Below are 27,400 nucleotides of genomic sequence, written 5' to 3' on the forward strand. Positions count from 1 at the left end.
CAAAAGTATCATGTGTGGATTGCATAAGTGTAAAAATACCTTGCAAAATTACAAAAAGAAAAGAGGATCAAGGTTGTTGACAATCATTAGTAGATGCATGGACTACAAGGTGGAGTTAAAAAAGAAATTAATGTCAAAAAAACTATTTTTCTTATGTCCTAATTACTATCTAGGTAGCAATATGAAAATGGAAAAAAATTCCCCAAATTATTATTGCATTAGTTACTACCCATTTACTATAATTGGCTTAAAAATAATAAAAAGAGAAACAAATCTATACATGTTTATATATTGTGTTATAGAATAAGAATATAAACCATTTATTATGTTCTAAAGACTCAATTTGAAGAACATTTGTTCATTATTTTTATAACATTATACAATTTTATGTGCTTTAGGTATTACTTCAACAACAAAACAAAAAAATCTCAAATTATATTTTTAGAATACACAAAACAATGATATACAAACAAGAGAATGTTCTATCTAAATTCTTATTTTACATACATATCTTTATAGATTTGAAGATTCTTCAAATTATATTGCTAATATAATTTTAATAAAACTTAATAGAAAAACTTATAACATTAATTAAAAAAATATCAAATCTTAACAAGATCTATCAATAAATCATGAAGTAATTTTTTTGGTAAATATTTTGGTATATAATATTAAGAAATGATAGAGATTACGTTTTTTTGCACGCACTTGAATAAGTTACAAGAGTAGTGTAAAACAGATATTATACAAGATATATTAGAAAATAATTTTTAATCTTAATTTATGATTTCTATATTTATTTAAAGAAAAAAAAATATTACTATTGTGGAAATTATATATATATATATATATATATATATATATCACTAAAAACAAATCATTGAAAAACTAATCATAAAAAAATAAAAAAGTTGGTTTCAGAAGTCATTAAAAGACTACAGGTTTTTACAAAACAGCAATGTTGTCGTTAACTATAGTAAATATCAAAATTGGATTAGTCCTGCAAATAAATAAGGGAACTGTGTGTGTGTGTGTGTGTGTGTGTGTATATATATATATATATATGCAGGGTGCTTAATTCGAGTAAAATAACAAACTGTTTTGAATTCTTTTTGCATTTCATTCTTGGAACTAACCACATACTTCACTTCTGAGTTCTCACAAACATTAGGGTATAGTTTAACAGAGAACCAACGGCAAATGGTTGTAAACTTCTGCCGGTAATAACTCACCCGTCTAGTGATGTAGAACACAAAGTGGAAAACAGTTTTAGTTTTTTTTATTCCAGTTCACTTTGTTTCATACTAACCTCCTAAAAACATCATCAGATGTCGATTTGCAGTTGTTCGAAGCCTTGAATGCAAAACTACATAATATGTTTTCGATTGGTACAAGCTGTGGATATTGGTGATAGTTTATGACGAAGTTGAACTCATATTTGGAACTAAACCAAAACTAGCTTCATCAGACTGTATGTCCCTTGATCCTGGAGTGTGAAACCACCTCAAGCTAAACTGGTGTAGTGTCACCCATTTGGACTTGTTTCCTGGACTTGAAGTTATGATGTCAAATTGGATTCACAAATTCTATGTTTTTCTAGAACCATTCCAGTTCATTGGTACAACCCATATTTACAAATGACGATCGGGACTATCCGAATTCATACTTTACTGCAAGGAGATTCAAAGTTCCGTCACATCAATCCAAAATATACTGTACCGTCTGAATCTGTGATACACTAGGGACAGAAACTATGATCAGTCCAAGCCGAAGACTAAATACAATAACTTAGAAGCGGTCTTACGCCATCAATTTTTGCCGGTACTCACCCAGTGCCCAGATAGGAAAAATACACCGGTACGCAGAGTAACTGATCATACAGTTCCTGTTGAATACGCCCATGATTTCCTGCATACAGTTAGGGTCAATATCAACACCAGCGCAAAACCAGCACTCTGACCATGGCAGAAAACTAGATAATTCCGACCTTAGACGCAGCCCACAGAAATAAAAATTCAACAGTCACTACGTCATTTCTGGCTCTACGTTATTCCGACTCATCCAATATTCAAGTACCTCTTGAGGGAAGTCTCCAGACTCCATTTGCTTATTAATAAGTACTGAAGCTGCTCTATGCAAAGGCTCGGGATTTCTCTCCCACTGTGAGTTCAGAGAAAATGAATAGTAGAGAAATATTGATATCAGTAAATACATAAAAATAGATAAATAAATGAATAAAATAATAAATAAAACACTCCCTTTCCCAAGAGTAAAAGCCACTCGCTCAGAAAATTCACTCACACCAGTGCAAGCCAACTTATATCGAACATGAAGCTAGTCAAAACAAAGCCGTGTTGGAGCTTCCAAGAGAATGATTCCAGCAATGGGAGCCATCAAAAGTGTACCTGTCCTGCAGCAATAAGCGTCAGCATAGCCCACGATGTGTTCACAACGTGGGATTTTCCACCAGGCAAATTAGAGTAGACCTACAAAAACAACAACAATAAAATTAATAATAATAAATACCAAGACATCGGTGCTCAGAGGAACGAGATTATTTTGATGTAATCCAAATCCAAAGGCGCAGAACCCAAATGGTTATCAACGACAGCCCGACAAGCAGACTTAATATATTAGACTGTAGAACCTGTCCTTATGTTTTGACACGATAAAGTTCCAGAAAATGTGCTACATACGTATTATGAAGAAATCCAAAGATGAGTTCGCTACCGCAAAACCTTTTGAGAGTGAAAGTCATAAAATACTAAGACCGTATGCTATCAACAATCACTGAGCTATATATATCAATTCCCAACATTCACATGCGCAAGTATTTGTACCTTGTCTTGACAGGAACGGTAGCTCTCTCCCCATCCACCATCAGGAAGCTGCTTTGAGAGAAGGAACTTACAAGCCATTCGAATATGGAAAGATGATTCATAAGTTTGACCGGCAGCAATCAACCCTAAGACACCAAACCAAATTGCATACGTGAAACACACTGCCCAAGATCCATACCTGCGTCAAAACAACCACCCACTCATGTTATGAAGATTGGAAATTTAACTGATACCTTGCAAAAGAGGTTCCTTGAAAATTAAAGACAACCAACTAGACCTCTTCCAAAACTATGTCCAACTAGAAAGAGAACTTACCAAGAGCCATCGTCCTTTTGAATGCTTTCAATATATTTACGAGCCCGTTGAATGGACTTAGCAATTTCCTTAGTTCGATGGTGAGGATATCGTTTCTGAAAAGAAGCGAGCGCTTGCATGCACGCTGACGTGCATTCGACATACCTACGCAACATATGAAAATTAACGTTAATCTTCAGAACCGTCTCATTGAGCATATTGAAAGTACAAAACAAAAGTCTAGAAACCATTCGATTCCAAACCGACAGACAACAATTACAAAGGTTGAGGCGAAGCACAGTAATGCTCAGTGTTGAAAACTTACGAGTAATCAATTACAATATCTCCAAAAGTCTCAGCAGGGTTGATGACCTGGAAAATCAAAACAGCCAAACGGGCAAGAAATAATTTCATTTATTGTTGTGGAAATTATGCTCTTCGAGGCCTGCATCTAGAGAGTGATTAAACAAGCTTACATCACGAATTGCGCAATAGAATAGCAGCGAAATCAATAGGGCATCGATAAAGTCACCTCAAGCCAAGGATAAGATCTTGTTCTTTCATAAGTGGCTGACCCTCCATCTTCGTTCTGAAAACAACTCCATATATTAGTAAAACTGCTTCGTCACAAACTCCTTTTGTTCTATTATCGCAAGGAAATGACAGCATGTTTTCTGATGTCATATCAACCAGACAAGCTGGGAGTATGTACATAAGCATCTTACTTGATAAGACAGGATGACATTCACAGCATCGTATAAGCGCTCTGCTGCAATCGGATTCCCAACCAATTCTTTTGGGAAGTCTGCCAAGATCAGTGTCGCCTACATTCAACGTCCACATTTATGTAGAGAAGGTCCGTATTTCCTGAACAGAGAGGGATTTACACAGATACTCTCCGATAGAGATGGAAAAAACCAGGCATACCAAGTTACAGTTTTGTTCCTGGAAATTACTCTGAATCATTAAGTACCCAAGAGCCACAGTTACATTAATTTTTTACAAGTACGCAGAAGCTCAGCATCATCAGAAACATTTTAAAAAGAAAAGCGCACACACACGGGAATCAACACACCTTTAAGCCTTCAGACGAACAGTCAGAGATAGGCCATCCGTGGTCTCTTGAAGAAAAAGGCCAAGCACCTTTAGAAATATGACGATACCAGTAGGCCATATCCCCTGGAGAATCTTCTCTCACCTTCAGAGACACGTTTAAAATCTCTGTAAGTGCAACTAATACTAACAAATATTGTGAATTAAAGTAAACAAACATTTAGAAAGTACACACTCACGACGTTTCGGCGCAACCGTTTAATCAGAAGGGAGATACAACAATGCATATAAAGAAGAATTCAACAAGTCCTTTCAACAAACTAGTGTAATTCGTATGACAAACTAGCGCATTCGCAGACTACAGTACTCCAGCTCCTCTAAAAAGTATTCAGAGAAATAGAAAGGCAGAGTCTGATGTGAAAAAGACCTTACTTCAACCGATAGACAGCAGCCTGCCTATATGCCCATCCGTCCATAGCTCTACTGACCTAACTCCTATCTTAAAATATAAATCAATTTCACCAACCATCCAAATGCAAGAAACTGGTAAATCTAGAAGTATCTGAAGCAAGAGAAAAAAGGCTAGATGTGAACCTGAGAATTATCGATATACGAATTGGCCTTCTTGAGCATACTCATAGATTCATCTGGAAGCTTTGTAGCGGCCAATGCTTGCACTGCGAACGTTGTGTCCCAAAGCTGGCTTCCATTATATCCCTGCCACAAAACTCCAAACCGGCCGAAAATTGAAATACGAGATGTATGCTAACTGAAATTATAGGTTATAACTCTTTCAAGAACATGTGATAGATACAACAAACTGCGTTTTAGAGGCATTCAAAGGACATGAAAGTAAGAGGCAAAGAAAATAGAGAAGACGAAGATTCATCATACTGGTAAACTTGATCCAAGATTTATGAAGCAATAAGTTCTGAATATTTATCTCTAAGTTGAATGTGCAAGTAAAAGTACAATGAAAAAGATACCTGCATCTTCATGCCATCTTCAGCCACCCATAGGTAATCGACAACCCGTGCCAAATGCAGCTTGAAGGCTTCTGAGTTAGGGTCCTCTATCCAGCAGGACAGCATATTCATAACCTATGTAGACATGAAAAAAGTCAAAGCAGATTTACACAGATGGGAGCCTGAAAAAAGATGTCTTCCGTTTGAATTGGATGAGTAAGGGGGTAAGGATAAGATCATGCGCAGAGAGGCCATCCTAAAGACCAGCTTCTGTGATCACTTATGAGAGGACATCTCCTAGACAGCTCATATGCACGCTGACCTTATTCACTGGACCAATACATAAATAACGGGTGTTTTCATCCTCGTAGTGAATATGCTCCATGGTACGAGCCAACGCCTTTTTACGAAGAAGGGATCCAGGCCATCTTGTCAAAATAGGCTCCACCACCTTATCCAACGTACCCCACAACACGTCTTGTATCCATGGGTGAGGGTAATACAGATCTTCCTGCGCACAGAGCACTCAACGAGATCGAGACATATATTTATATCATCTTGAAATGACTTCAAATTGTGATCTGTTGTGTCATCAGCTAAGCCATCTTTGCTACATGGCCATAGAAACGGGTAAACTGGATCATGGTTTGCATCCACCGGAAAAAGAAAAAAAAAATTAAAAAAAAAAAAAAAAAAAAAAAAAAAAAAAAAAAAACTGATTATTCAACCACAGTTAGCTTAACTACGAAGTAATTTTTGATAATTAAAGCTAATTACATGCGCACGTACCTTCGCACATAGATTCCGAGCCTCATTCCAATTTACTTCAGTATACTTCTGAACAAATATCTCTTCCCTAATTGCCTTCACGAGTTCAGTGATTTTCCCAGTGAATCGCTTGCCATATATGTAGCTCATTGGGAGATAGACCATGCGGCAATGGCACCACATCCTACCTGTAACCACGAATATCAACATTTGGACATCCGACCTGTAACCCCAAATATCTAAAGCAATAACCATCTGAGATTTTTCAAAACCAGATTAGAGCGTTCACGGTCTCCACAGGAACGGTTTTCCACCCTTAAGAAACGTCTATGATATAAACAGGGAAGTCATTCTAAAGGGAACTCGTTCTATAATACAGTTCTGATCCAGGCATCGGCATTTCAATCATGCCGATGCGAACAATGTGGTACGATAAATATCTTGAAGAAATTGCATAAAGATGTGATGTAGTGCACCTGGATGCATAGGAAGAAAATACGGCAGTATCCAAGTTTCAGGAGGCAGGGGATTGTTTCCTGACCATTCAAATACTCCAAGAACCTGGCATCAGATAAACCGAAGGTTGCAAGGAGATTAATCATATATTCAAACCGTTCCACAGCATGGTTGATAACTATACAAGCACCCGAGTCTTGAATACCGTTTACATTCAGAAGTCTACATTTGCGAAATAAAGTTTATAGGTGATGCTGAAATCTTAAGCGGTTAGATGAACACGAAAGAGCTTGAGAATGAGAGTTAGGACTTTACGGTAAGCCAGAACTTGCCCCAGGAGGTTATATACGTAGCACCTCCATGATCTAGGATCCATTTCCGTCCTCGTCGAAGTGCATCAAAGTCGCCCCCTTCAGGCCCATCACCAAGTATCCGCAGTGTAACATACGTCAGTACAGAGCCAAACATGGTACTGTGTCCCTCTATGTGCAATCCCCAACCTCCATCCTTGTTCTGCAATAAGACAGGCTTTCATCAATAGTAGTCCCACCTACTACACAAAAGCATTTAATGCATTGAAACACGCGGGTAGTAAAACAGATGAAGTGTTTCTAAAACGTCCATACTCATGTTGTCAGCTTCCAGGAGTACAGTATGCTGTGTAGATCATGACTAGGTAGACTCTAAGGACACGTAAATCAAAACGATGGAAAATACCCAAGTACCTGATGATTGTAAAGGTACCGGCGCATTTCACTCTGGTGGGCTGGAGTTAGAACAGTGTTAAGTGCCCCCGTGACGTACAGTGCAATAACCTATTACATAAGAACCAATGCATAATAATTAGTACAGGCTAGCAAAATCCATCCATAATAAACATATGACAATCAGCACAAATTTGGATGGAGAAGCGAAGGACTGGATCTTCATCAGATTAATATTTTGTCTCCAAATAACAGAACAGCTACTTTATCAGAGCATCAATATGAGGTTCAAATGTTGGCATCTCTAGAGGGTATCATAGTTACAACAAGCAAAACCAATGAAGTTATTGAATGCTTTGTTTAAAAAGTGGCAGACGAAATGGGTAAATGTGAAGATGAAATGATTACCAGTCCAGGCATGAGGAACATGGGACCCCCGTAGTCACCCGGCCAGTGTCCATCGTGAGCTTGTAGGGTCGAGTAAAAGCGCATGGATCGACGAAGAGTGGTGGTGACGGCCTCTTCATCAAGGTCAGAGAGGTTTTCAATCTTCACTTGAGTTGGGAGCTCAGGCAACGGATTCTCCCTGGCAAACTGAATCAGCAATTTTCAATGTCAAGAGAAAATTGTGAGACGAAAAGGATACGGTGTTATCTGTTCGACATTGGATTGATCCGCAATCCCTGACTATTAAATAGGGTGAAATCGGCGAGCGTCACTACAATCTGAACCAAAAGCAGACGATAGACACATGCAACTTCTTGTTCCGGTTGGCACCAAGACAATCAGGTCGAGCGTCGCAGCCCACTACTGTGCAAAATGCGAGAACAATACGTGATTGCATGCTCACTGTGCATTAGTCACGCATGATGAAATGCACCAGCTGTATTACTCTAAGAACAGTAAAGAGTGATTTCTTTTCTCCAGCTCGTAACGAAAAACCTCTCTCTCTAGAGATCCCTCTGCAAAAGCCCAGCAAAAGACTTGCAGAGCAAATCGTCACCCATCATCAAGCGATCACTCCTAAAGAACCCAATACAAAAAAAAAAAAAAAAAAAAAAAAAAAGACACATGGGGGAACCCGGGCCGAGGCAACAAATCAACCAACCTGCAAGCGCATGATCAGATCGCTACTGTGAGCCTGCTCGAAGCGATTCTCCGCGAACGCAACGCGCGCCTTGTCCACCGCGACACGATGCGCCAAATCGCCTGCTGCTCCATGCTCGTCGTACTCCCACACTTGGCGCCCCACGTGATTATTCAAGGTCCGTAATGGCAAGCCTCCTCCTCCCCCGCCCTCGGCAATCTTCAACCTCCACATTGCTCCTTCCCTTGGCGATACTACCGATCTCTCTCTCCTTCTACTTCTTCTTATGCTTCTGCGTTGTCCTGTGCTTCGAGCAATGCTTCAAGCTCTCCTGCGAAACGAAGGCACCCTCTTTCTCTCTGCATTGCAACAGAAAACAAAGTATTGCTTCTGGGATACCCTCTTTTCCTCCGATCCATCTGCTCCCTTGGCGTTGGCTTTTTTCTTTCTTTTTTTTTCTTTTTCTCTCTATCTTTCTGGGACTACTGCCCGCGGTCAGCCGTGTGTTTTTTTTAGCTGCCACCGGGTTATTGTTTGTGCAGGACACTGGAAAATGAATGTAAAAATAATCTTTGCCTTTGGGGGAAGAATAGGTTTATATGATTATTACTTTTTTTAATGTAATTTTTAAAAATAAAATAAAATTGAAAAAATGACAATAGTGCAAGGATTGTTTTAATAATTATTTATTAGAAAAAAAAGAACCACAATTAATATGGTACAAAAAAGTTCCAAATTTATGAACATCCAAAATCTATGCTTGTCAAATAATTTTTTTATAGTTATTTTTTAAAACTTAATTTTTATTTAATGTAGAAGATATTGACATTTATAATTACATCTTTACTTTAACATGAAAATAGCCACCAAGAAATTGCTCTCAATTTGGGTATTAGATTAGATAATTTGTTTTTTTTTGTTTTTTTTTTTTTTTTTTTGCAAGGTTAAAAATTTCTAATGTACATAATGCAATATCTCAAAACTTTATGTGCCCATAATGCAATATCTCAAAATATTATAATTAAGATTAACACTTGAAGAAGCAACTCCACTTGGCACTACTACTCATGTTTGAATCAAAAGTCCCTAAAGTATAAAGTGAACACTTATGTAAAAAGCCTCTCCAAAACATATCTATTCATTAAAATATAAAATTAATATAAAAAGAATGGTTTTGGTATCATCCAATATTCACTTTGGTGCATTTAAACTTGAGAGAGCAACAAGTAGACAATAGATAGAATCATTTGCTTCCAAGGCTCCACCCGATGTACATAAAATTCCAAGTAATTAGTTTTCATTTGTTTGCTTGGTTTTGAGGTTGTTACAAAAAAAAAATTAAAAAATTAAAAAAACTCATAAACAGACATCTTTCAAGTTCAAACCCAAGAAGGATACAAAAGTTTTAGTGGACATTTGTTTCATTCAAGAATGTGGTACTGCATTACAATTTTACAAAATAGATATCCAACTCAAACTTCAACATTTTTACTTCTTCCCGCATATCATCTATACATCTCCACACAAGGAAAAAAAAAAGATCAGTAATTGCCTGAAATTTGGTGAGCAACTCAACAACAAACAAATAGTTAAAATTTAAAACTTTGGATTTTTTTGGTTGCATTGTTGTTAACGCAGAAGAAGCTCACTACTGTAGTAGTGATGAGCTAGAAGAAGTAGATACTTGGTCGCCAAATGCAAAAACAAGCAAACAAACACAGTTTGAGAAATTAAATATTTGTAAATGGATTGTTAAAAGGATCACCATGCTGTCCATTTGTGGGTAAGTCCTGTTCTCCACATATCAGATTTTTCCATTGCAATGAGAAATCTCGTGGTTCCTAATTGCAGAAACGGCGGCGGAGGAGGAGGCTCGGAGCTCTTCTTTGCCTGAAGCGGAGCCCACAAAATTGTAAGCATCGGGGCGGTGTTAGAAGAGGCAAGTGCAGCATCCTGCTGAATTTTGAGCATTGGGTTTTTTCAGGGTGAGCAGTTTTTGGGGGATGATCTCTCGGCGATCTCGCCTCGTTCAATTGTGGGCTGTTGTTGTTGCTGCAGATGACTTCGATGTGGGCGCTTCGCATTCTGTCGCGTTTTCTGGCCATGGTGGGTACCATCCCTAGGCGGAAGGACGGCACCGTGCACCGCAAATTGGCAGACCTGTTTGAGTGGGTGATTTCAGCGAATCCCCAACGAGCCGATGGGGTCGTGGCTTTCGATGTGGTTGTGGACGCAGAGACGGGCATTTGGGTGCGCGTGTTCGTTCCTGCCCAGGTACTTCACACACGCACGTTCCTCACTTTCAACCTTGAATTGATGAATTGGAAGCTATGAGAGGAAATGGGGTGCAATTGAGTCTCGCAGAGCGATTTTGAGGCTCGGGGTTTGAGGGGCAGAACTGGAATGTCTAGTGGTGCTTGTCTGCTCACAGGGGATGGGAGGAGACTCTTCAGAATTGAATCCTAAAGCTGATGAGATGATGCCTGTCATCGTTTACTACCACGGAGGCGGGTTTGTTTTCATGAAACCCAACGTTACCTTATACGATCAATTCTGTCGGCGTTTAGCAGGAAAATGTTCTGCAGTTGTGGTTTCTGTGCACTACAGGCAAGCCATTGGATCTGTCCTGCGAATTCTTTCTACCGGTGCAATGATTCCAATATAGGCTTGAGTGCTGATTGAGTGCTGCTTGATGTAGTAATTGAGGTTTTGGTATTTGTTGCCGTTGCAGGCGAGCTCCGGAACATAAGTGTCCGACTGCGTACAACGATTGCTACGCCGTTTTGGAGTGGCTCAATTCTGAAAAAGCAGAAGCAATCTTGCCTGCTAACGTTGACCTTTCACGGGTTTATCTTGCCGGTGATAGTGCCGGTGGGAATATTGCTCATCATGTGGCAATTCTGGCAGCTGGGAAGGACCTCAGCCCTTTGACTCTAAGGGGGTTGGTATTGATCCAGCCCTTCTTTGGGGGAGAAGAGAGGACCGCCGCAGAGCTCCAAATGAAAGATCCTCTGATTGTGTCACTAGAGCTCTTGGACTGGTATTGGAAGGCTTACCTTCCTCCAGATTCTAATCGAGACCATCCTGCGTCGAATGTTTTCGGACCATATTCCAGGGACATTTCAAATGTCGCAATCCCCCCTGTGCTTGTGATTGTTGGAGGTCTCGACCCTCTGCAAGAATGGCAGGCGAGCTCTTTCATCACTTGGGTCTCATAATCTTATGCTTCTTGTGATTGGTTCGGATTTCTCACTTACAAAAAATTGTGAATGTTTGTGTGTAACGACCGCAGATGAAATATGTGAAGGAAATGGTGACCATTGGGAAAAAAGTTGAGGTTTGTTTCTTCGAGGATGGCGTCCATATGTTCGGCCAGCTCAAGCAGATCGAGATAGCGGAGCAGATGCTGATTGATATTGCTTCGTTTCTTGAGAATCGTGAAGAGTGATTGACATGTCAACTAGCCCTTGCTCGGATCTGGAGTGTTCTCGACTCGAAGAGGAATTGGAGTTCCAAAAAAGCCTTATTGATTGATTTATTTCTTTTTAATATCTCGCATTTCAAGTCACATTAGGGCCTATTTTCTGGGATATTTTGATAATACGGTTATTCCATTGCAGTCGTTGCTTCTATTAGACGTGGGCCCAAGTTGAACTCAAACACAAATCGGCAGTAGGTATATTCCTTGCATAGAAACTTCTCGGCGAGTGTCTCTCACGAGTCGTGACCATATCAAAGCATATTTTTTAAACAAACCCATAGCTTTCAGTTGCCCCTGGAATGGAATATACATCACTATCACTAGTAGAATCGAGTGGGATCTTAATGCAGAGGTGGGGTGTCGGTGGTATGAAGGCGCAAAAAGTTCAGAACATTTCTACAACTCCAAAACATATAAAGCTTGGGTTCAGAAGCGCTAAGCCTCATTCTCCCATTCTCTCTTTGCTCCCTGCACTTTCAGGTACTTGTGGATATTTTTATCTCGCTTGAACCTTTCCTGATTGTTTCTGTGAAGGATTTTGTATCCTCTCTGCTTCCAGTTTTAAAACTTCTGCTTTACGATGCTTTACTATGTGATTTTTTGGGTTGGTTGAGAGGCTTTTAAAGAATCTGTGCAGGTGTGACCCACCCCAAGAACCCTGGGGAATCGAGGTCGTGCTTCTCAGCTGCAATTCGGCCCGTGCTGCCTCATATGTTTAAACGCTACTGGCGTGTAGTGTGGTTTGTGACACAGATCATCATGACATGGGCTCTCTTTTTGGTTCTTCTTTTGTTTTCCCAAGTTCTCCAGCACGGAGAAGGTCGGATGATCGAACGCTCCAACCTGAATTGTGGACCTCTGGAAATTCGCCGCTTCAGGTGCGTGGACCCACTCCAAGAGCAGGCCTCAGGAGGCAGGTCGGAATCGGCGCAGATGTCGGTACATGTGGGAGATGAGGGCGCTGTTACTGTTGTAGATAAAAATTCACTTGAGGCTTTGAGCGCACAAGAACTTCGTCGTTCTGGTTTGGACTGCAGTCTGGATGATTTATCGATTCACCCGATTATAGATCGCCTCAAACCACTCCAATATAATGCTTATGCAGGCAGTTTGCAAGCAGCGCAGTCATCGGTCCATGTTGAAGATGATGGCGTTGTTGCTGCGGGAGCCTCAAAGCTATCTGAGACTGAGAGTGTAGGAAGTACTCCGTTTGAGGCTCGGAGTTTAGCAACAAATTCATCTGAGACTCTGACCGTAGGAGGTGATCGTCGTTCAGATCTGAAGTGTGGCCCATTAGAAATCCACCGCTACAGGTGTGACCCACCCCAAGAACCCTGAGTGCTGATGCAGAGGTCGAGATATCCCCACAGCTTTTGATCTAGCTTGGTGTTGGAGGATGACGATGGAGGTATTTGCCTTGTGGGGCTACTCATTTGCCAATTAATTACCTTGAATTTGTCACATGCTTCAATCGAAACTGCTATTACTGAGACAATTCCAAATCTCGCTAAGACGCCTGTATTGACAGATGCACTGAATGCACTCTCATAAAACCCGATTCTCTGCTCTGAGCGTTGGCCGAGCATTTACTTGGTTCACATCGACTGCTTGAGGCAAAACGCTCTCTCTGAAGTTCAAACAACCAGTTTTCGGTCTTGGATATACATGTGTGATATCGCTCTGTGCGATGTCATCGCCTTACTCCTCCTAATTCGCATCCCCCGTGGTTCTTCTGGTTAATTTCCTCGTTTTGTCAGGTCAATCATCGGCTGATTATGACGATTCCAATCTGTCACATGAACACTTCGTTTTATTTCTGAGTGGGCGGGTTTTGTAAGGGGTGTCTAATCATCTCTGAATTGAACTTCGAATTCTGCAGTTCAAGGGATTCGAGATTGATATTTTAGTATTCAGAAAACAGATCAGGACGGCCTTTCTTTGGTGTCGCGGTACTCAATGCGTAGCTCCGTAGATAGCGGTTCACCAACCTGGACGATGTGGGATCAGAAATGGTCGAACCCACTAGAACGTCGGGTTTCCTGTCTTCTCCTACAAGTATGGTCTACCCTACTATACCGAAGGTTCTGCAAACCGAAGAAAGACGCAGTCATTGCTGCAATTCACTAACATACTGAAGGTTTTTAGAATCTGATCAAGAGTTGGAGAGACTAGCTGACCATGGAAAGAGCCATAGTCAACTTGGGTCCTGTAAAAGCACCCACTGAGGACCATTTACACCGAATAAAAAACCAGGTTTATCGTCAACACTTTGTGTCGGTGATGATATCGGCGTCATGTGGAACCTTCAACCAGTTTCCATGCAGACGTTGCAAACAGAACTATACTTTTCAGATCACTTGATTTTTCGCCAAATGCTGTGGAAAATGATCAGCCATGTGGTGTGAATTGTTTCAATGCTGAACAATGTTGTTTTATACGGAGGCAAACTTTTGTAGAAGGAGAAATTTTGCTCCTCAGTGACAGGGGTCGAAAACTTTGCTCCAATACGTATAATTCTCAAAAATCAAAGAAGTGTTATTAAAATTCAGCATAATCTCGATCTTTCCATGCCTGTACCGACCACCAAAATACGAACCTTGTTGCCTAAGATATTATATTTCCATAATCACAAAATGAAATGTGCTACTTTAGATTACTTTTAGCTTGTAATAACTTCCACAACATCAAATCTTTGTTGAGCAACAAATTAGAAGATAATAATAATAATAATAATTCTGTATGATGTCAAAATGATGATGTGATTATTATTGATGAAACCCAGTAATTTTCTCTAATGCTTACAAATTCGAACAAAATCTTGTATGCTCATTTGCTAATGTTAAAAATCCTTGTTCATTTTTTGTAGTTCCTGATTCTTTACATCTAACAAATATATTACATATAGAAGTAATTTATAGAACAATTCCATGAATAAATGGACGTTTAAAATGATGGAACACTTCACAAGACTCAAAATCTCAAAGAGAAAATGCTTTCTAATATCTTTTCCTAAATAAATCTTAAACAATTATAAATTAAAAAGTATATTGAAACTATTATTCTTAGGATTTTTTCATTTCTTATTAAAATTACTAATTACACACACACGGCTTTTTCCAGCAATATCACTTAATGCACCAATAAATTATTTTATTTTCGATTAGAATATACATTTTTATCACAACTATCTAATTACAAATTGTGCAATTAAATACAATATTTTACATTGCAAAAATTACTTGTAAATGCATGTACGTATTATTAGTTCGATACTTAAATTAAAAATTTTATAGTTGATACTTTCAAATGAGTTCACTAAAGAATATACAAACAATAATAGTGGAAGGGGCTTATGGGGAAGCAAAAGTTGGGTAAAAAAGTAAAAGTGGAACGGTGGAGACCCAGTTCCAATATATTCCTTCCGCAGGCTCTTTCCGTGTCGTCCTCCACGAGACGCCAACAGACGCACTGGCGCGGCAGCGGCAGAGAGCATTTGGGGCGGCGTAGGGATCATAAAGCCGGCCGCCGGTAACCCTCACGCAGGCATTCGTCTCACTCCGGAGCTTCAGTTGCCGCCCCGCTCTCCCACGACTCCTCCCTCGAGCCCCAAGGGATCCTGCATCTTCTCACCATGTTGGTCTACCAGGATTTGATCTCAGGTACCACCGCCTCCTCCTCCTCTTTCGATGGTCTTTTCTGACGCCTCGTTTGGTTCAGTGTGGGATTTTTGAAGTTGGCGAGCATTCTTAGGGTTTTGCAACAGGTTGTGGCTCTGTGTTTATTTGTGAGATCTCGTTTTGATTCTAGTTCTTTGTAGGAATCTTTGGGGTTCTTCTTGCGCTTGTAGTCACTTTTCAGGTAGTTTGAGAATGAAGGTTTTTAGATGTGGATCGCTGGAGTTCGTATGTGTGGGTTGCTTAATAGCTTTGTAATGACGTGCCGTCGACGGTTTTGCAGGAGACGAGCTCCTCTCGGATTCCTTCGAGTACAAGGAGCTCTTTAACGGTGTGCTTTGGGAAGTTGAGGGGAAGGTGCGAGGTTTCCTCATTTTTCGCGGAAAAACTTTCTAATCTCGAGTGTATGTGATGTGTTCATTCATCGTAGTGTTGTACATAGATTCGAGTTTACGTCTAGAGAATACCAAACCACATCTTGTATTCTCCTACACCTGATGCCCCTCGAATACATGTACATGTTCTTCGTGTGCCTTCTGAGCTAATCCTCGTCACTGTCTTTCAGTGGGTTGTGAAGGGCGCCCTAGATGTTGATGCCCTGATTGGAGCCAATGCCTCTGCCGAAGGAGGTGGCGAGGATGAGGGCGTCAGTGATGAGGCTGTCAAGGTTGTCGACATTATCGACACCTTCAGACTACAGGAGCAACCTGCCTTCGATAAGAAGACCTTCATGGCTTATATAAAGAAGTACTTGAAGAAATTGACTGACCTTGTGCCAGCGGAACGCCAGGCATCCTTCAAGAAGGATGTGGAAGCTGCAGTCAAGTTTCTGCTTTCTAAACTCTCCGATTTGCAGTTGTAAGTTCCGATTCCCTTACCTTCCTCACAGGGCGATTTTAGCTTGTGAGCATGCCAGATAGCCAATGTCGGGGTTATTTTCCTTGCGTTTTTTAACATTTTCATCCAGGTCAGTAAGTCACCTTTTCGATTATGTACTCGGAGCTTGATCCTCTTTAAATTTTTGCAGTTTCGTTGGTGAGAGCATGAAGGACGATTCCACAATAGTCTTTGCTTACTATAAGGATGGAGCGGCCAATCCCACTTTCCTTTACTTCGGTGACGCCTTGAAGGAAGTGAAGTGCTAAGTGGCTTAGAATACTGGTCCGAGTGGATGTCACATGACAATCATTGTACACCTAATCTTAAAAGATGTCCAACTGTTTGTCGCAAGTAGATACGTTATGTTACGTGGGGTGGTTATCAGTTATCATAACAATTTTGGGTTTTAAGTCATGTCCGCTTCTCTAAGTATGTAGGACTTTTGTGATTTGAGTTCTGTCTCACCATGGAGCATAGTAAATATTTTCAATCTTGAAAATATGTCATGATATTTGTTAAATTAATAATACGAATTCTATGTTGGATAATTATTTTTTCACAAGTTAACATTAATTTATGTCATTAGGAAATGTAGTTTGTATTGAAACTCTACTATAAATTATTGCAATAATAATCTTAAAGAAATACTGTATGTACATATTGAAATCTTTTGAAGGAGTTCGATAATTATATCACTTGTTATTTTGAAATATTTATGATGTAGAAAATATACTAATAAGTCGATTGTCATTAGTAGTAATATTTTCATAAAATCTACAAGACATGATTCTTGTACAATCACATTATCTACTTAGATTATCCTTATTACATGGAAGCATCGAAGTGTAACTATGATTGCAACCATGTATGTAAATAAAGATGTGTTTGAAACATGGTTTCGTGGCTTGCAATGCTAGAAATTGAATGTATATGTCTAAGTTTTCACTTAGTTACAAAAAATATATAGTTTCTAAAACGTAAGATATATGGATATTTTGTAATATTTATAAGTAACTTCGTAAATTAAACTATTCCATAAAATCCTTAATAGTGCTAATGATTTGATAAAATTATTTCTAGAAATAAAGTTTATCAATATTTTATCAATAGAAGAGTTGGATACTTCTTGGAATAAATTTTATAGTTGCTCCATTAAATCTATTAGAAAACCACATATTGTTTTGTTTGATGCCAAATTAAAAGTATTTTTGTGCTTAAATTTCTGCTAATTTGAGCAATAATTAGAATTCTATGTAATAGAACCAAATTGAAATAAATCAATAACGTTTAAAAGGTGGATGATTCTTCACTTTTGTTTAATAGATATTTACACATTTTTCATATATATGAAGCAAAAATAGATATGTATATAATTGTTGAAATTTTCAAAAAAATCAGAGAAGTATATCTTAGGTAATTGCAATTATAAAATGTTCAATCGTAGTTGCTAAAACAATTTAATTATTTTGAATTAATATATATCTAAGAAATATGGACAGTTGAACTGTCAGAATATATGGATAAAGTGATGCAATAGTTAAACATGGTTTTTCTTCTATAAGAAGTTTTCAAAGGCAAAAGACACATGTAAAAGCATTATAAGTTCTAATGTATTTTTATAAATTTGATACAATTGTTTCATATGAAGTTATTTTATACTTATCATCATTTAAGTTTGATTATTTTTACTTATTTATATTTAATTTTTATAATTTTATTATTGTAGGTGTTTTTTCAAATGAAAAATTTCCTCAATTTTTATCAACTTTAGAACTTTTCATATTTAATTGACTATTTGTAATTGGCTAAATCCAATAAGAAGTACCTTATTGACTTTTTAAGCAAGGTTTGATAGTTTAAAACATATCTATGTAATTACCAACTATTTGTTAGAAGAAAAGAATCCTATTTGTCTCCAATAAATACAAATTTATACCACTTTTTGAACCAAATTATTCTTATATTTTAAAATTGAATTATTATAGTTTATTGAAAATTCAAAATGCTTTAAAACACTCATTTAAATATGTCAATTTTATTTTTGGATTACAAATCATCATCGATAACAATTTTAGAACCTAAAATATTTTCCATTTGTGTACATCATTATCTTTTATATTATTTATTTTTAATATAACCTTAGATTAATGTAAAAAAAATATAAGAAGTTTCTAACTCTTAAATGACATGTCCCTTTCAATTCCTAAATCTTAATAATATTGAAGCAACTTCTTCAAAGTACTAAATGTATGTTGATGTATTGACTTATGTTACCTTTATATTTATAAATATATATATATATATATATATATATATACAAGTTTTCAAAGTTAATACATTATTTTGAATATATATATATATATATATATATATATTCATATATATATATATATATATATATATATATATATATTTATTCAAACTACATAAGAAAATTAAATTAAATTTTGATAAAATAGTCATTATCTAGTCCAAGGTTTAGTTGTTGTGGTCACACTTAGTACTAGAGAAGGCATTACAATAATAGATCTGAATGAAAAAATTACAACATTGGAGATATGGTAGAGAAATCCCAAATAGAGGCTCAAATACAACACTTCTTAGGCCAGATAGCTGCTTTGCAGAGGCAAATAGAAGCCTCGAAGATAAGGGAGTCGACATTTGCTACGCTAAAATTGAATAAGCCTAGTACATACTCTAGGACTTTAAGACAAGAAGATGCATATCAATGGCTCTTCAACATGTGACAATACTTCCAATTTTTTGGGACAAATATCACTAAAAGAATTATGTATGCAGCCAATTATTTGAGAGATATAATAGCCATTTGGTGGTGATATTGAATTTAAAACTATGGAGCTTAAGGTGGATTTTGTAATTGGAAGGAATTTGAGACCAAATTTAAGAATCAATTTTGGCCCATCAATACAGAAAAGATAACACTCGATTATGTAGTAGATCTTACACAATCTAGGTCGGTGCAAGATTATGTCTTCTAATTCAAGTCTCTATGTCTTCAAATTAACATTATTTTGGAGGCAGAGATGATGGATCAATTTCTACGAGGTTTGAAACTTGAGGTCGAGCGAGAGGTTGAACTAAGAAATCCACAAACATTTAAAGAGGTAATTTGGATTGCAGAGACAATTGATGCTATAGATTTCAAAAATTATGAAGCACAATCTATCGCACAAAGTTCTATGCTGCTATTTAATACTATGGCAAAACAACCAACACATTGGAAATTAATGTCCTACAAGGATCATTGACACCACAAAGATGACAAATATTGGTGTAAAAGACATTATGTTTCTATTGCTAGGCCATTAAATGAGAAGTTGTCCAAAACATCAAAATTCAAGCACTAGGAAAATAAGACGAGTTTATAATCTTGAACCTTACCAAGTGTCAAGGACAAGAACTCGATGAAAAAAACAATTCAGACAAGTGAGCCTTCACTCAAAGAGAGGTAACAAAATATATATAAATAAGTATACATATTGAAAGAGGAACTGGAATGGCTATTGCCAAAAGACAAGAAAACTAGAGACCCTTGAAACTAGACTAGAAGCAAGAAAGGAGTTGACAAGAGTGAAGAAGCCTTCACTCTTGTCTCTATATATACTATCTAACTAAGAGCTACGTGGCGACGTTCTATAGGACCTCCAATATGTGTTGACTTTGTAGGGCACATGCCTTGACTTACAAGGCAAGTTTATCTACGTGTGGGCCACATAGTTACCTTGATCTTTAAGCTAACAACATGTGTGGCACATGGCCAACTTGTTGACCACGTTTCTAATCCAAAAAGTCAATTAAAGACACCTATGAAGTCAAAGCAGTGTCTAGGAAGTTTCTAGGAAGCTTCCATATTAAATATTATAGAATTAACTTACTTTTACCTACTTTTACTTACTTCTATCTATTTCTATATGTAATTATTAGCTTACATGATTATGGCCGTGACATTATCCCTCATTCTAGGGACGAGTTCCACGAGGAGCGGTCATCATATGTTGAAGAAATCTATGATGCGACGAATTGTAATCGCCACATACTCTGATCTCTGTTCTCTTCGAAGATGATTGATAGGGCCTCTCAACCATCGGTAGTGTCCGATACCAGGGCGGGAAGACTACCCAATTATTTGATCATTGTTGAGGCCTTCGTAACTTCCTTCGAATAGAATATTTGGAACACCATCAGGAGTTGTTCCTACCTCTAGCAAAATCACCAAACATCGGGAGTCCCTTCCCAAATCGTGATACGAAACGCGTTGTATCTCACCATCTATTCGAGGAAGAACATATCGTTCTTGAAGATCTTTAGCTCGATTGTGTCGTCTTGGAGGTTGTGACAATTGTAATGTCTCGTCCGGCAGGTGAGCAAATGAAGGCTCTTGAGTTGAATTCGCTGATTGTTGGTTCTCCATCTCCTGAGCGCCACTACTACAATGAAGCTATGAATAAGAATTGAAAGTAGAATGTTATCTTGCCTAGATGTTGTTTCTTTTATAAAGAAGGTTTTCATCTTGATTTTGATGGATGTCGTCGATGAAAAGCCTCCACTGCCTTTGCTGCATTTGCAAGATTCTTTAATGGCTCCCATGTGCGTTCACTAATACCATATCCGCGCCAATGGACAAGATATTCTAATTTATTTTGGTGCCGCCTTGAATCTAAGATTTCTTCTACTTCAAACTCTTCATTATTGTCCACTTCTATAAGATGAGGTGGAGCTTGTCGTCTTCTTGGTATGTCCACTGTCTTGTATGATTCAAGAAGAGATACGTGGAATACTAGATGGATTTTCATTGATTTTGGTAGATCTAAACGATATGCAATTGGATTGATTTGTGCAAAAATAGAAAATGGTCCTAGCCTTTGATAGTCCAACTTGTCATAAGGACGAGTGGTTTTGATATTGCGACGAAGTAGCCATACCTTATCACCCAAGATGAATGATGGTTGTTCCTTTCGATAGACATCCGCATTGGCCTTTTGTTGTTCTTGAGTCTCTTTTAACTGCGCCTTCATCGTTGCATGTAGCTCTGATAAATGAATTGCCAAATCTTTTGCAGCAGGATTATCAACTTTTGAAAAGTCAAAAGTATGAAGTCGTGGATGATAACCATAATTAGCAAAGAAAGGTGTTTGTTTTGTAGAAGAATGTACCGTGTTATTGTAAGCAAACTCTGCCAATGGCAAAAGAGTTGTCCAATCATCTTGTTGGTAATTAATAGTACATCTTAAATATTGCTCCAAAACTTGATTAACACGCTCCGTTTGTCCATCAGTTTGAGGATGGAATGCCGAAGATAGTTTTATATCCACTTTAAGAATCTTGAAAAGAGTCCGCCAAAATCTTGATATAAATTGAGTTCTCCTATCTGATATAATATCCTTGGATAATCCATAATAGCGATAGATATTGTCAAGAAAGAGCTTAGCTATTTCTTCACCTGTGATAGATTTTGTACATGGTACAAAATGTGCCATCTTGGTAAAACGATCTACTATCACAAATATAGAGTCATAAGAACCTGAGATTGAAAGATCCGTGATGAAGTCCATAGAAATAGAAGACCATGGTTGTTTTGGAATGGGTAATGGCTGAAGAAGTTCAAAAGGTCGATGACGAGGAGTTTTCGATCTTGAGTAAACATCACATGATTGTACAAAATCTTTAACTGCCTTCCACATTTGAGGCCACCAAAAATCTCTAGATATCAGCTCTAAAGTCTTATTATATCAGAAATGTCCTACTGCTGGCAAGTAGTGACGAGCTTGAAGAATACGTAAACGTGCTTCTCCTTTGGAACATATAGGCATCATTCAAAATAGAGTAGGTTGTTGTTGAATTCAAATTTAAATGGATCATGAGATTTAGAAAGATTGTTCTTGATATCATGAACAAGAGGGTGTGAAGACATACTTAACTGGACTTGCTTAAAGAAAGTTAAATCAACAGTCAATGTTGATTTTATTGCTCGAAGATGAAATTATTCCGGCTTCAAGAGAACCGTTCTTTGTTGCTCAAAAGCTGCATCTCCTTCTTTTGGTGCAAAATAAGAACGTCTAGATAAGGCATCAGATAAACCTTGTTGTTTTCCTGGCCGATAAGTGATAATGAACTCGAATCTTGATAAAGACATGCTCCAACGAGCTTGGCGACAATTTAATATGCGTGCTGACATAAAATATTCGAGGTTCTTGTGATCCGTATACACAGTGACTGGACTTGAAGCGTTTTCTAGATAATGACGCCATTCTTGAAAAGAATCCATAATTGCAAGAAGTTCTTTGTCATGGATCTCATAAATGATTTCTGTTGCTGAGAATTTTCTTGAATGAAAGGCTACTGGATGAAGCTTGTCATCTATTCCCATTTGTGGTAAAACCGCACCTAGAGCAAATTTCGATGCATCTCTTTCCATAAAGAATGCTTTGGAAAAATCAACACGATACAAGATTGGTGCAGAAACAAATGTTGTTTTCAAAGATTCAAAAGCAACTTCCACTTCTTGATTCCATTGGAGTTTGTCTTTACAAGTCAAACGTATAAGTAGAGCTGCAACTCGAGAGAAGTCTTTGATGAAGATCCGATAGTAGTTGGCAAATTCCAAAAAACATTGGACATCTCTTACCGTTTTTGGGATCTTCCAGTCTATAATAGTTTGAACTTTCTTAGGATCCATCATAAGTTCATCATTTGAAATGATGTAACCTAAGAAATCGACTTGAGTAGTGTGGAATACACACTTTTCTATATTGGCATAGAGTCCTGCATCTCTTAATTTTTGTAACACATGATGAACATGAAGTTCATGTTCTTTTGGATTCTTAGAATAGATCAAGATGTCGTCTAGATAACATACCACGAAATCGTCCAAAAACTCTCGAAAAACATCATTCATTAGATGTTGAAAATCTGTTGGTACATTTGTAAGTCTAAAAGGTATGACGTTGTATTCAAAATGTCTATACCTAGTTCGAAACATAGTGTTCCATTCATCTCCTTCTTTGATGCGTACTAGATTGTATGCTCCTTGAAGATCTATTTTTGTATAGATCTTAGCTTGATTCAGCTGATCAAGAAGTCCAGATATTAAAGGTAGTGGATACCTATTTTTGATGGTAATCTTGTTGAGTCCTTGATAATCAACACACATCCGCAATGATCCATCTTTTTTCTTCACAAACAGAATTGGAGGTCCTGCCGGAGATTTAGAATGGCGTATGAAATTCTTGGCTAGATTTTCTTCAATATACTCCTTGAATTCAGCCAATTCATTTTGTGATAAACTATAGATTGGTCCGAATGGCGGTTGTGCTCCTTCTTGAAGGTCAATTGAGCAATCATAGGGACGATGTTCCGGGAGTGTATCCGCATTCTTTTTTTCAAATACATCTTGAAATTCTTGATATTGGCTTGGAATGCCACTTGAAGTCTTTTCACCAATAGAAACGGGTGTAGCATAAATAATGTATGGTGATTCTTTCATAGCAGCATGCAAGAAAGCTTTTGCACCTATAAATACAGGTTTAATTGAACTGGACTTATGACTTTCTACTTGATTAACTACACTGTTAGTTATACTTTTAGAGAAAGTAAGAGTTCGGGAAATCCAATCTATTTGAGGGTTGTATTTTTCTAACCACGATAAACCTAAAATGACTGGATTAGAGGGAGATCTAATGATATTAAATACTACAAAACTATTATGACCATTGATTATTACTTCTATAGGAATGGTTTCATGAGTAATATCTCTAGAAGACAATGGACGATCATCTATGACTTCTACATGAACAGGTTTAGTTTTCTTTACTAAAGATATGCTATGTCTTTTAGTAAATTCTTCATCTAAAAAACACGCTGAGGCTCCCGAATCTAACAAGGCAGAGACTTTGTAATGTTTAGGTCCCAAAATAACATTTAATGTAAAACAAGGAGAGGGCTCTAAGGAGAGAATAGGACCTTTACTAGAAGTTGTGCAAGGTTCTAGCCGCACGGTCCCTATTGTAGCTGGACAAACTTGTTTTTCGACATATTATCTTCTTTCACAGCCATACTCCTCATTTTGTGATTGCGTCGTTTCTTTGGACAATGTTGAGCAGTGTACTTTGGTTCTCCACAATATAAACATAATCCTTCTTGACGACGACGAGTCTTTTCTTGCTCAGTAAGAGGTTTGAAACGTACTGCATCAATTTGCATATCCTCTACTTCCGAATGTATGTGTTGAAGAGGTGTTGGTGTTGCCATTGAATTATAGTAACATTGAGGTCCACTTGTACGGTTCTCAGATCGGAATTCAAAAAGGCGATTGTCGCACTTCACAGCAAAGTCAATTGCTTGACTCAATGTTTGAGGATCAGGTAAGTTGAGCATTAATTTTTTTACCTCATATTGTAATCCGTAGAGAAATTGGCTAATAAGTGCAGCATCATTCTACTTGATATCAGTTGCAAGTTATCGAAATTGTGAAGCATATAACGTTACTGATCGATTGCCTTGTCGTAAAATACGGATCTTATTGGTTGCAATACGAATTACATCATGTTCTCCATACATGGATTGAAACTCCGCCAAAAAAGCCTCTAGATTATCCAATATTGGATCTCGTTGTTCAAGAAAAGCTGAAAAATACGATAGTGCCGAACCTGAAAGAAGCGTACCAATGAATCTAACTTGTGATCTTGGAGTTGGATAGCTTTGGGGTTGAAGTTCAATCACAAGTTGTACTTGATTGATAAATCCTCGAAACTTGGATCTGGTGCCATCAAACTTCTCGGACAGGGCAATTCTTGGTTCTCTAATATTTGAAGGGCGTTCTACCATAGGAAAAAGGATATGGTTTGGTGCAGATGTTGAAGCAGCTCCAACCATTTCTATATCTTCACTTCTTACCAATCTTGTTGCTCCTTGTGGTGGTAAATTGAATTGATGCATTGCAAGCATTAACTTCCTCAATTGCTCTTGCATTTGTGCCATTGCACTCTTCATTTCAAGAAGTTCTGCCATGATAACACTTAGAAGAGAGAAGATGTCTAATATCGCTCAAGACAACCAGAAAAGAGGACTTGCAGACAAAGAAAATACTAAGGACAATATCAGTTTAGAAGAGGGTAATCCGCAACTTCTAATACGCTTATATCTTATCAAGAAAAAGGGGTAATCCACTCTTAATCAAGATTAGACAAAGCTCTGATATTGTAGGTGTACTCTTGTCAATCTGTCAAGGATAAGAACTCGATGAAAAAAATAATTCAGACAAGTGAGCCTTCACTCAAAGAGAGGTAACAAAATATATATAAATAAGTATATATATTGAAAGAGGAACTGGAATGGCTATTGCCAAAAGACAAGAAAACTAGAGACCCTTGAAACTAGACTAGAAGCAAGAAAGGAGTTGACAAGAGTGAAGAAGCCTTCACTCTTGTCTCTATATATACTATCTAACTAAGAGCTACGTGGCGACGTTCTATAGGACCTCCAATATGTGTTGACTTTGTAGGGCACATGCCTTGACTTACAAGGCAAGTTTTTCTACGTGTGGGCCACATAGTTACCTTAATCTTTAAGCTAACAACATGTGTGGCACATGGCCAACTTGTTGACCACGTTTCTAATCCAAAAAGTCAATTAAAGACACCTATGAAGTCAAAGCAGTGTCTAGGAAGTTTCTAGGAAGCTTCCATATTAAATATTATAGAATTAACTTACTTTTACCTACTTTTACTTACTTCTACCTATTTCTATATGTAATTATTAGCTTACATGATTATGGCCGTAACACCAAGTCGATAATAAGACAGAGTAGGAAAACGGGGCTCTTTAGTAAAGGCGCCAAGAGCCAATACTCAAAATAGCTACTGTCTCTCAAAGGCAAATGGCATTACCTCAGACAAGTATAAAAAGAGTTGACTGGTGTATCTATCAAGACTACTAAGAAGACAACTATGTCAAGTGGTTGTAGATTGTAGTTCTACAAAAAATTATATTTCAATTGAAATTATCAATGAAATTAAAATTAAAACTAAGATAATTAAGGGAGGAAGTATATACCTTATAGATGACCAAAAGAACATATTGATTGAGACATATGAAGAAGAAACCTTGGTATTGACTAATACCTACATCTTAAGAGAGAGGTTCAAGGTGACAAGCTAAGATATGATGTTAAAGTTGGTATGCCATGGCTAGAGATGAAAAATAAGCAAGTTGGTTGGATAGCAAGAATAATCTTCTTCAAAGATGGTAGACGAAAGATGACTCTTTGTATCTTTGCATCAAGTGAAGAAGAAAGACAATTTGCAACCAAAGATTTACTCGTAAGAACGACTTTTATGAAGAAGCCAATACAGCATAAGCAATCAGTATATATAGTAGTTCTAAATCTTATATCAATGCTAGGAAAGATAGCCAAAGGAGTAGAACGAGGAGATCAACTCATACAAAAATATCGGAATGTCTTTCTAACTTACCTACTTGGTGGCATGTTTCTTCATCGAGATGGCTCTTTTCAAATAGAACTATTGTCTTGAATCAAACTAGCAAGTTGACCAATTTATTGCCTAGTATCAAACGAATTTAAATAGCTACAAAAGACATTGGATGAACTGTTGGAAAATGGCCTTATTTGAGAAAGTACATCACTATGGAGAGCATCTATACTCTTTGCATCCAAGAAAGATGGTGGACTTTATCTTTGCATTGACTATCAAGGCCTTAATAAGCAGAGTATTAAGAATGAATATCCACTTCTATGCGTGGATGATCTTCTTGACTAACTTTGAGGTACTACCATTTTTAGTAAATTGAATCTTTGGAGCAACTATTGGAAGACACCTATTGCAAGAGATGATGTAGAAAAGATGACATTTTGTTCGTGCTATGGACATTTTGAATGGCTGATTTTATCTTTTGGCCTCACCAATGCTCCAACTTCTTTTACATATTATATAAACAAATTATTTTGGAATCTTTTAAATAAATATGTAATTGTCTTCATTGATAATATCCTTATATATAATAAAATCCTTTAAGAGCATGAGTAACACTTATGAGAAGTGCTACATCAATTATAAGATAGTGTCTTCAATTGTAAGTAATTTAAATGTGAAGTTACAAAGTCAAAAGTCACTTTTTTGGAGCATGTGGTGTTCTTTGAAGGCATGCATATGGAATAAGATA

The 27,400-nt window shown here is 37.5% G+C and overlaps 4 protein-coding genes across 5 annotated transcripts; 3 read left to right on the forward strand and 1 right to left on the reverse strand.

Moving 5' to 3' along the window:
* Positions 1-1,651: 1,651 nt before the first annotated feature.
* On the reverse strand, positions 1,652-8,557 carry LOC112295262 (cycloartenol synthase). Its single transcript, XM_024546570.2, has 18 exons — positions 8,189-8,557; positions 7,489-7,674; positions 7,102-7,191; positions 6,692-6,889; positions 6,397-6,481; positions 5,942-6,108; positions 5,475-5,663; positions 5,174-5,287; positions 4,782-4,904; positions 4,210-4,332; positions 3,860-3,958; positions 3,667-3,723; positions 3,460-3,506; positions 3,156-3,299; positions 2,841-3,018; positions 2,406-2,486; positions 2,077-2,160; positions 1,652-1,908 (listed from the first exon to the last, which is right to left on the reverse strand). Exons 1-18 carry the CDS (start codon positions 8,399-8,401, stop codon positions 1,801-1,803), a joined length of 2,286 nt encoding a protein of 761 aa, XP_024402338.1. The 5' UTR covers positions 8,402-8,557; the 3' UTR covers positions 1,652-1,800.
* Positions 8,558-9,964: 1,407 nt separating this feature from the next.
* Positions 9,965-11,615, forward strand: LOC112295263 (gibberellin receptor GID1C). 2 transcript variants are annotated; one of them, XM_024546571.3, is made up of 5 exons: positions 9,965-10,106; positions 10,226-10,441; positions 10,599-10,774; positions 10,899-11,355; positions 11,460-11,615. In XM_024546571.3, the coding sequence occupies exons 2-5, from the start codon at positions 10,226-10,228 to the stop codon at positions 11,613-11,615; spliced, it is 1,005 nt and encodes a 334-aa protein (XP_024402339.1). In that variant the 5' UTR covers positions 9,965-10,106. The 2 variants fall into 2 exon arrangements, with proteins under 2 accessions (XP_024402339.1, XP_024402344.1); XM_024546576.3 differs by having other exon boundaries at positions 10,599-10,678.
* A 256-nt stretch (positions 11,616-11,871) lies between these two features.
* LOC141046519 (uncharacterized) lies at positions 11,872-13,159 on the forward strand. The gene is made up of 2 exons (XM_073540896.2): positions 11,872-12,128; positions 12,286-13,159. The coding sequence occupies exons 1-2, from the start codon at positions 11,948-11,950 to the stop codon at positions 12,984-12,986; spliced, it is 882 nt and encodes a 293-aa protein (XP_073396997.1). The 5' UTR covers positions 11,872-11,947; the 3' UTR covers positions 12,987-13,159.
* A 2,041-nt stretch (positions 13,160-15,200) lies between these two features.
* Positions 15,201-16,749, forward strand: LOC112295590 (translationally-controlled tumor protein homolog). Its single transcript, XM_024547370.3, has 4 exons — positions 15,201-15,307; positions 15,606-15,679; positions 15,888-16,180; positions 16,350-16,749. Exons 1-4 carry the CDS (start codon positions 15,280-15,282, stop codon positions 16,465-16,467), a joined length of 513 nt encoding a protein of 170 aa, XP_024403138.1. The 5' UTR covers positions 15,201-15,279; the 3' UTR covers positions 16,468-16,749.
* Positions 16,750-27,400: the final 10,651 nt, after the last annotated feature.

This window comes from Physcomitrium patens, chromosome 18, assembly GCF_059467195.1.
Source record: "Physcomitrium patens ecotype Gransden chromosome 18, ASM5946719v1, whole genome shotgun sequence".
NCBI classification, from domain to species: Eukaryota; Viridiplantae; Streptophyta; class Bryopsida; order Funariales; family Funariaceae; genus Physcomitrium; species Physcomitrium patens.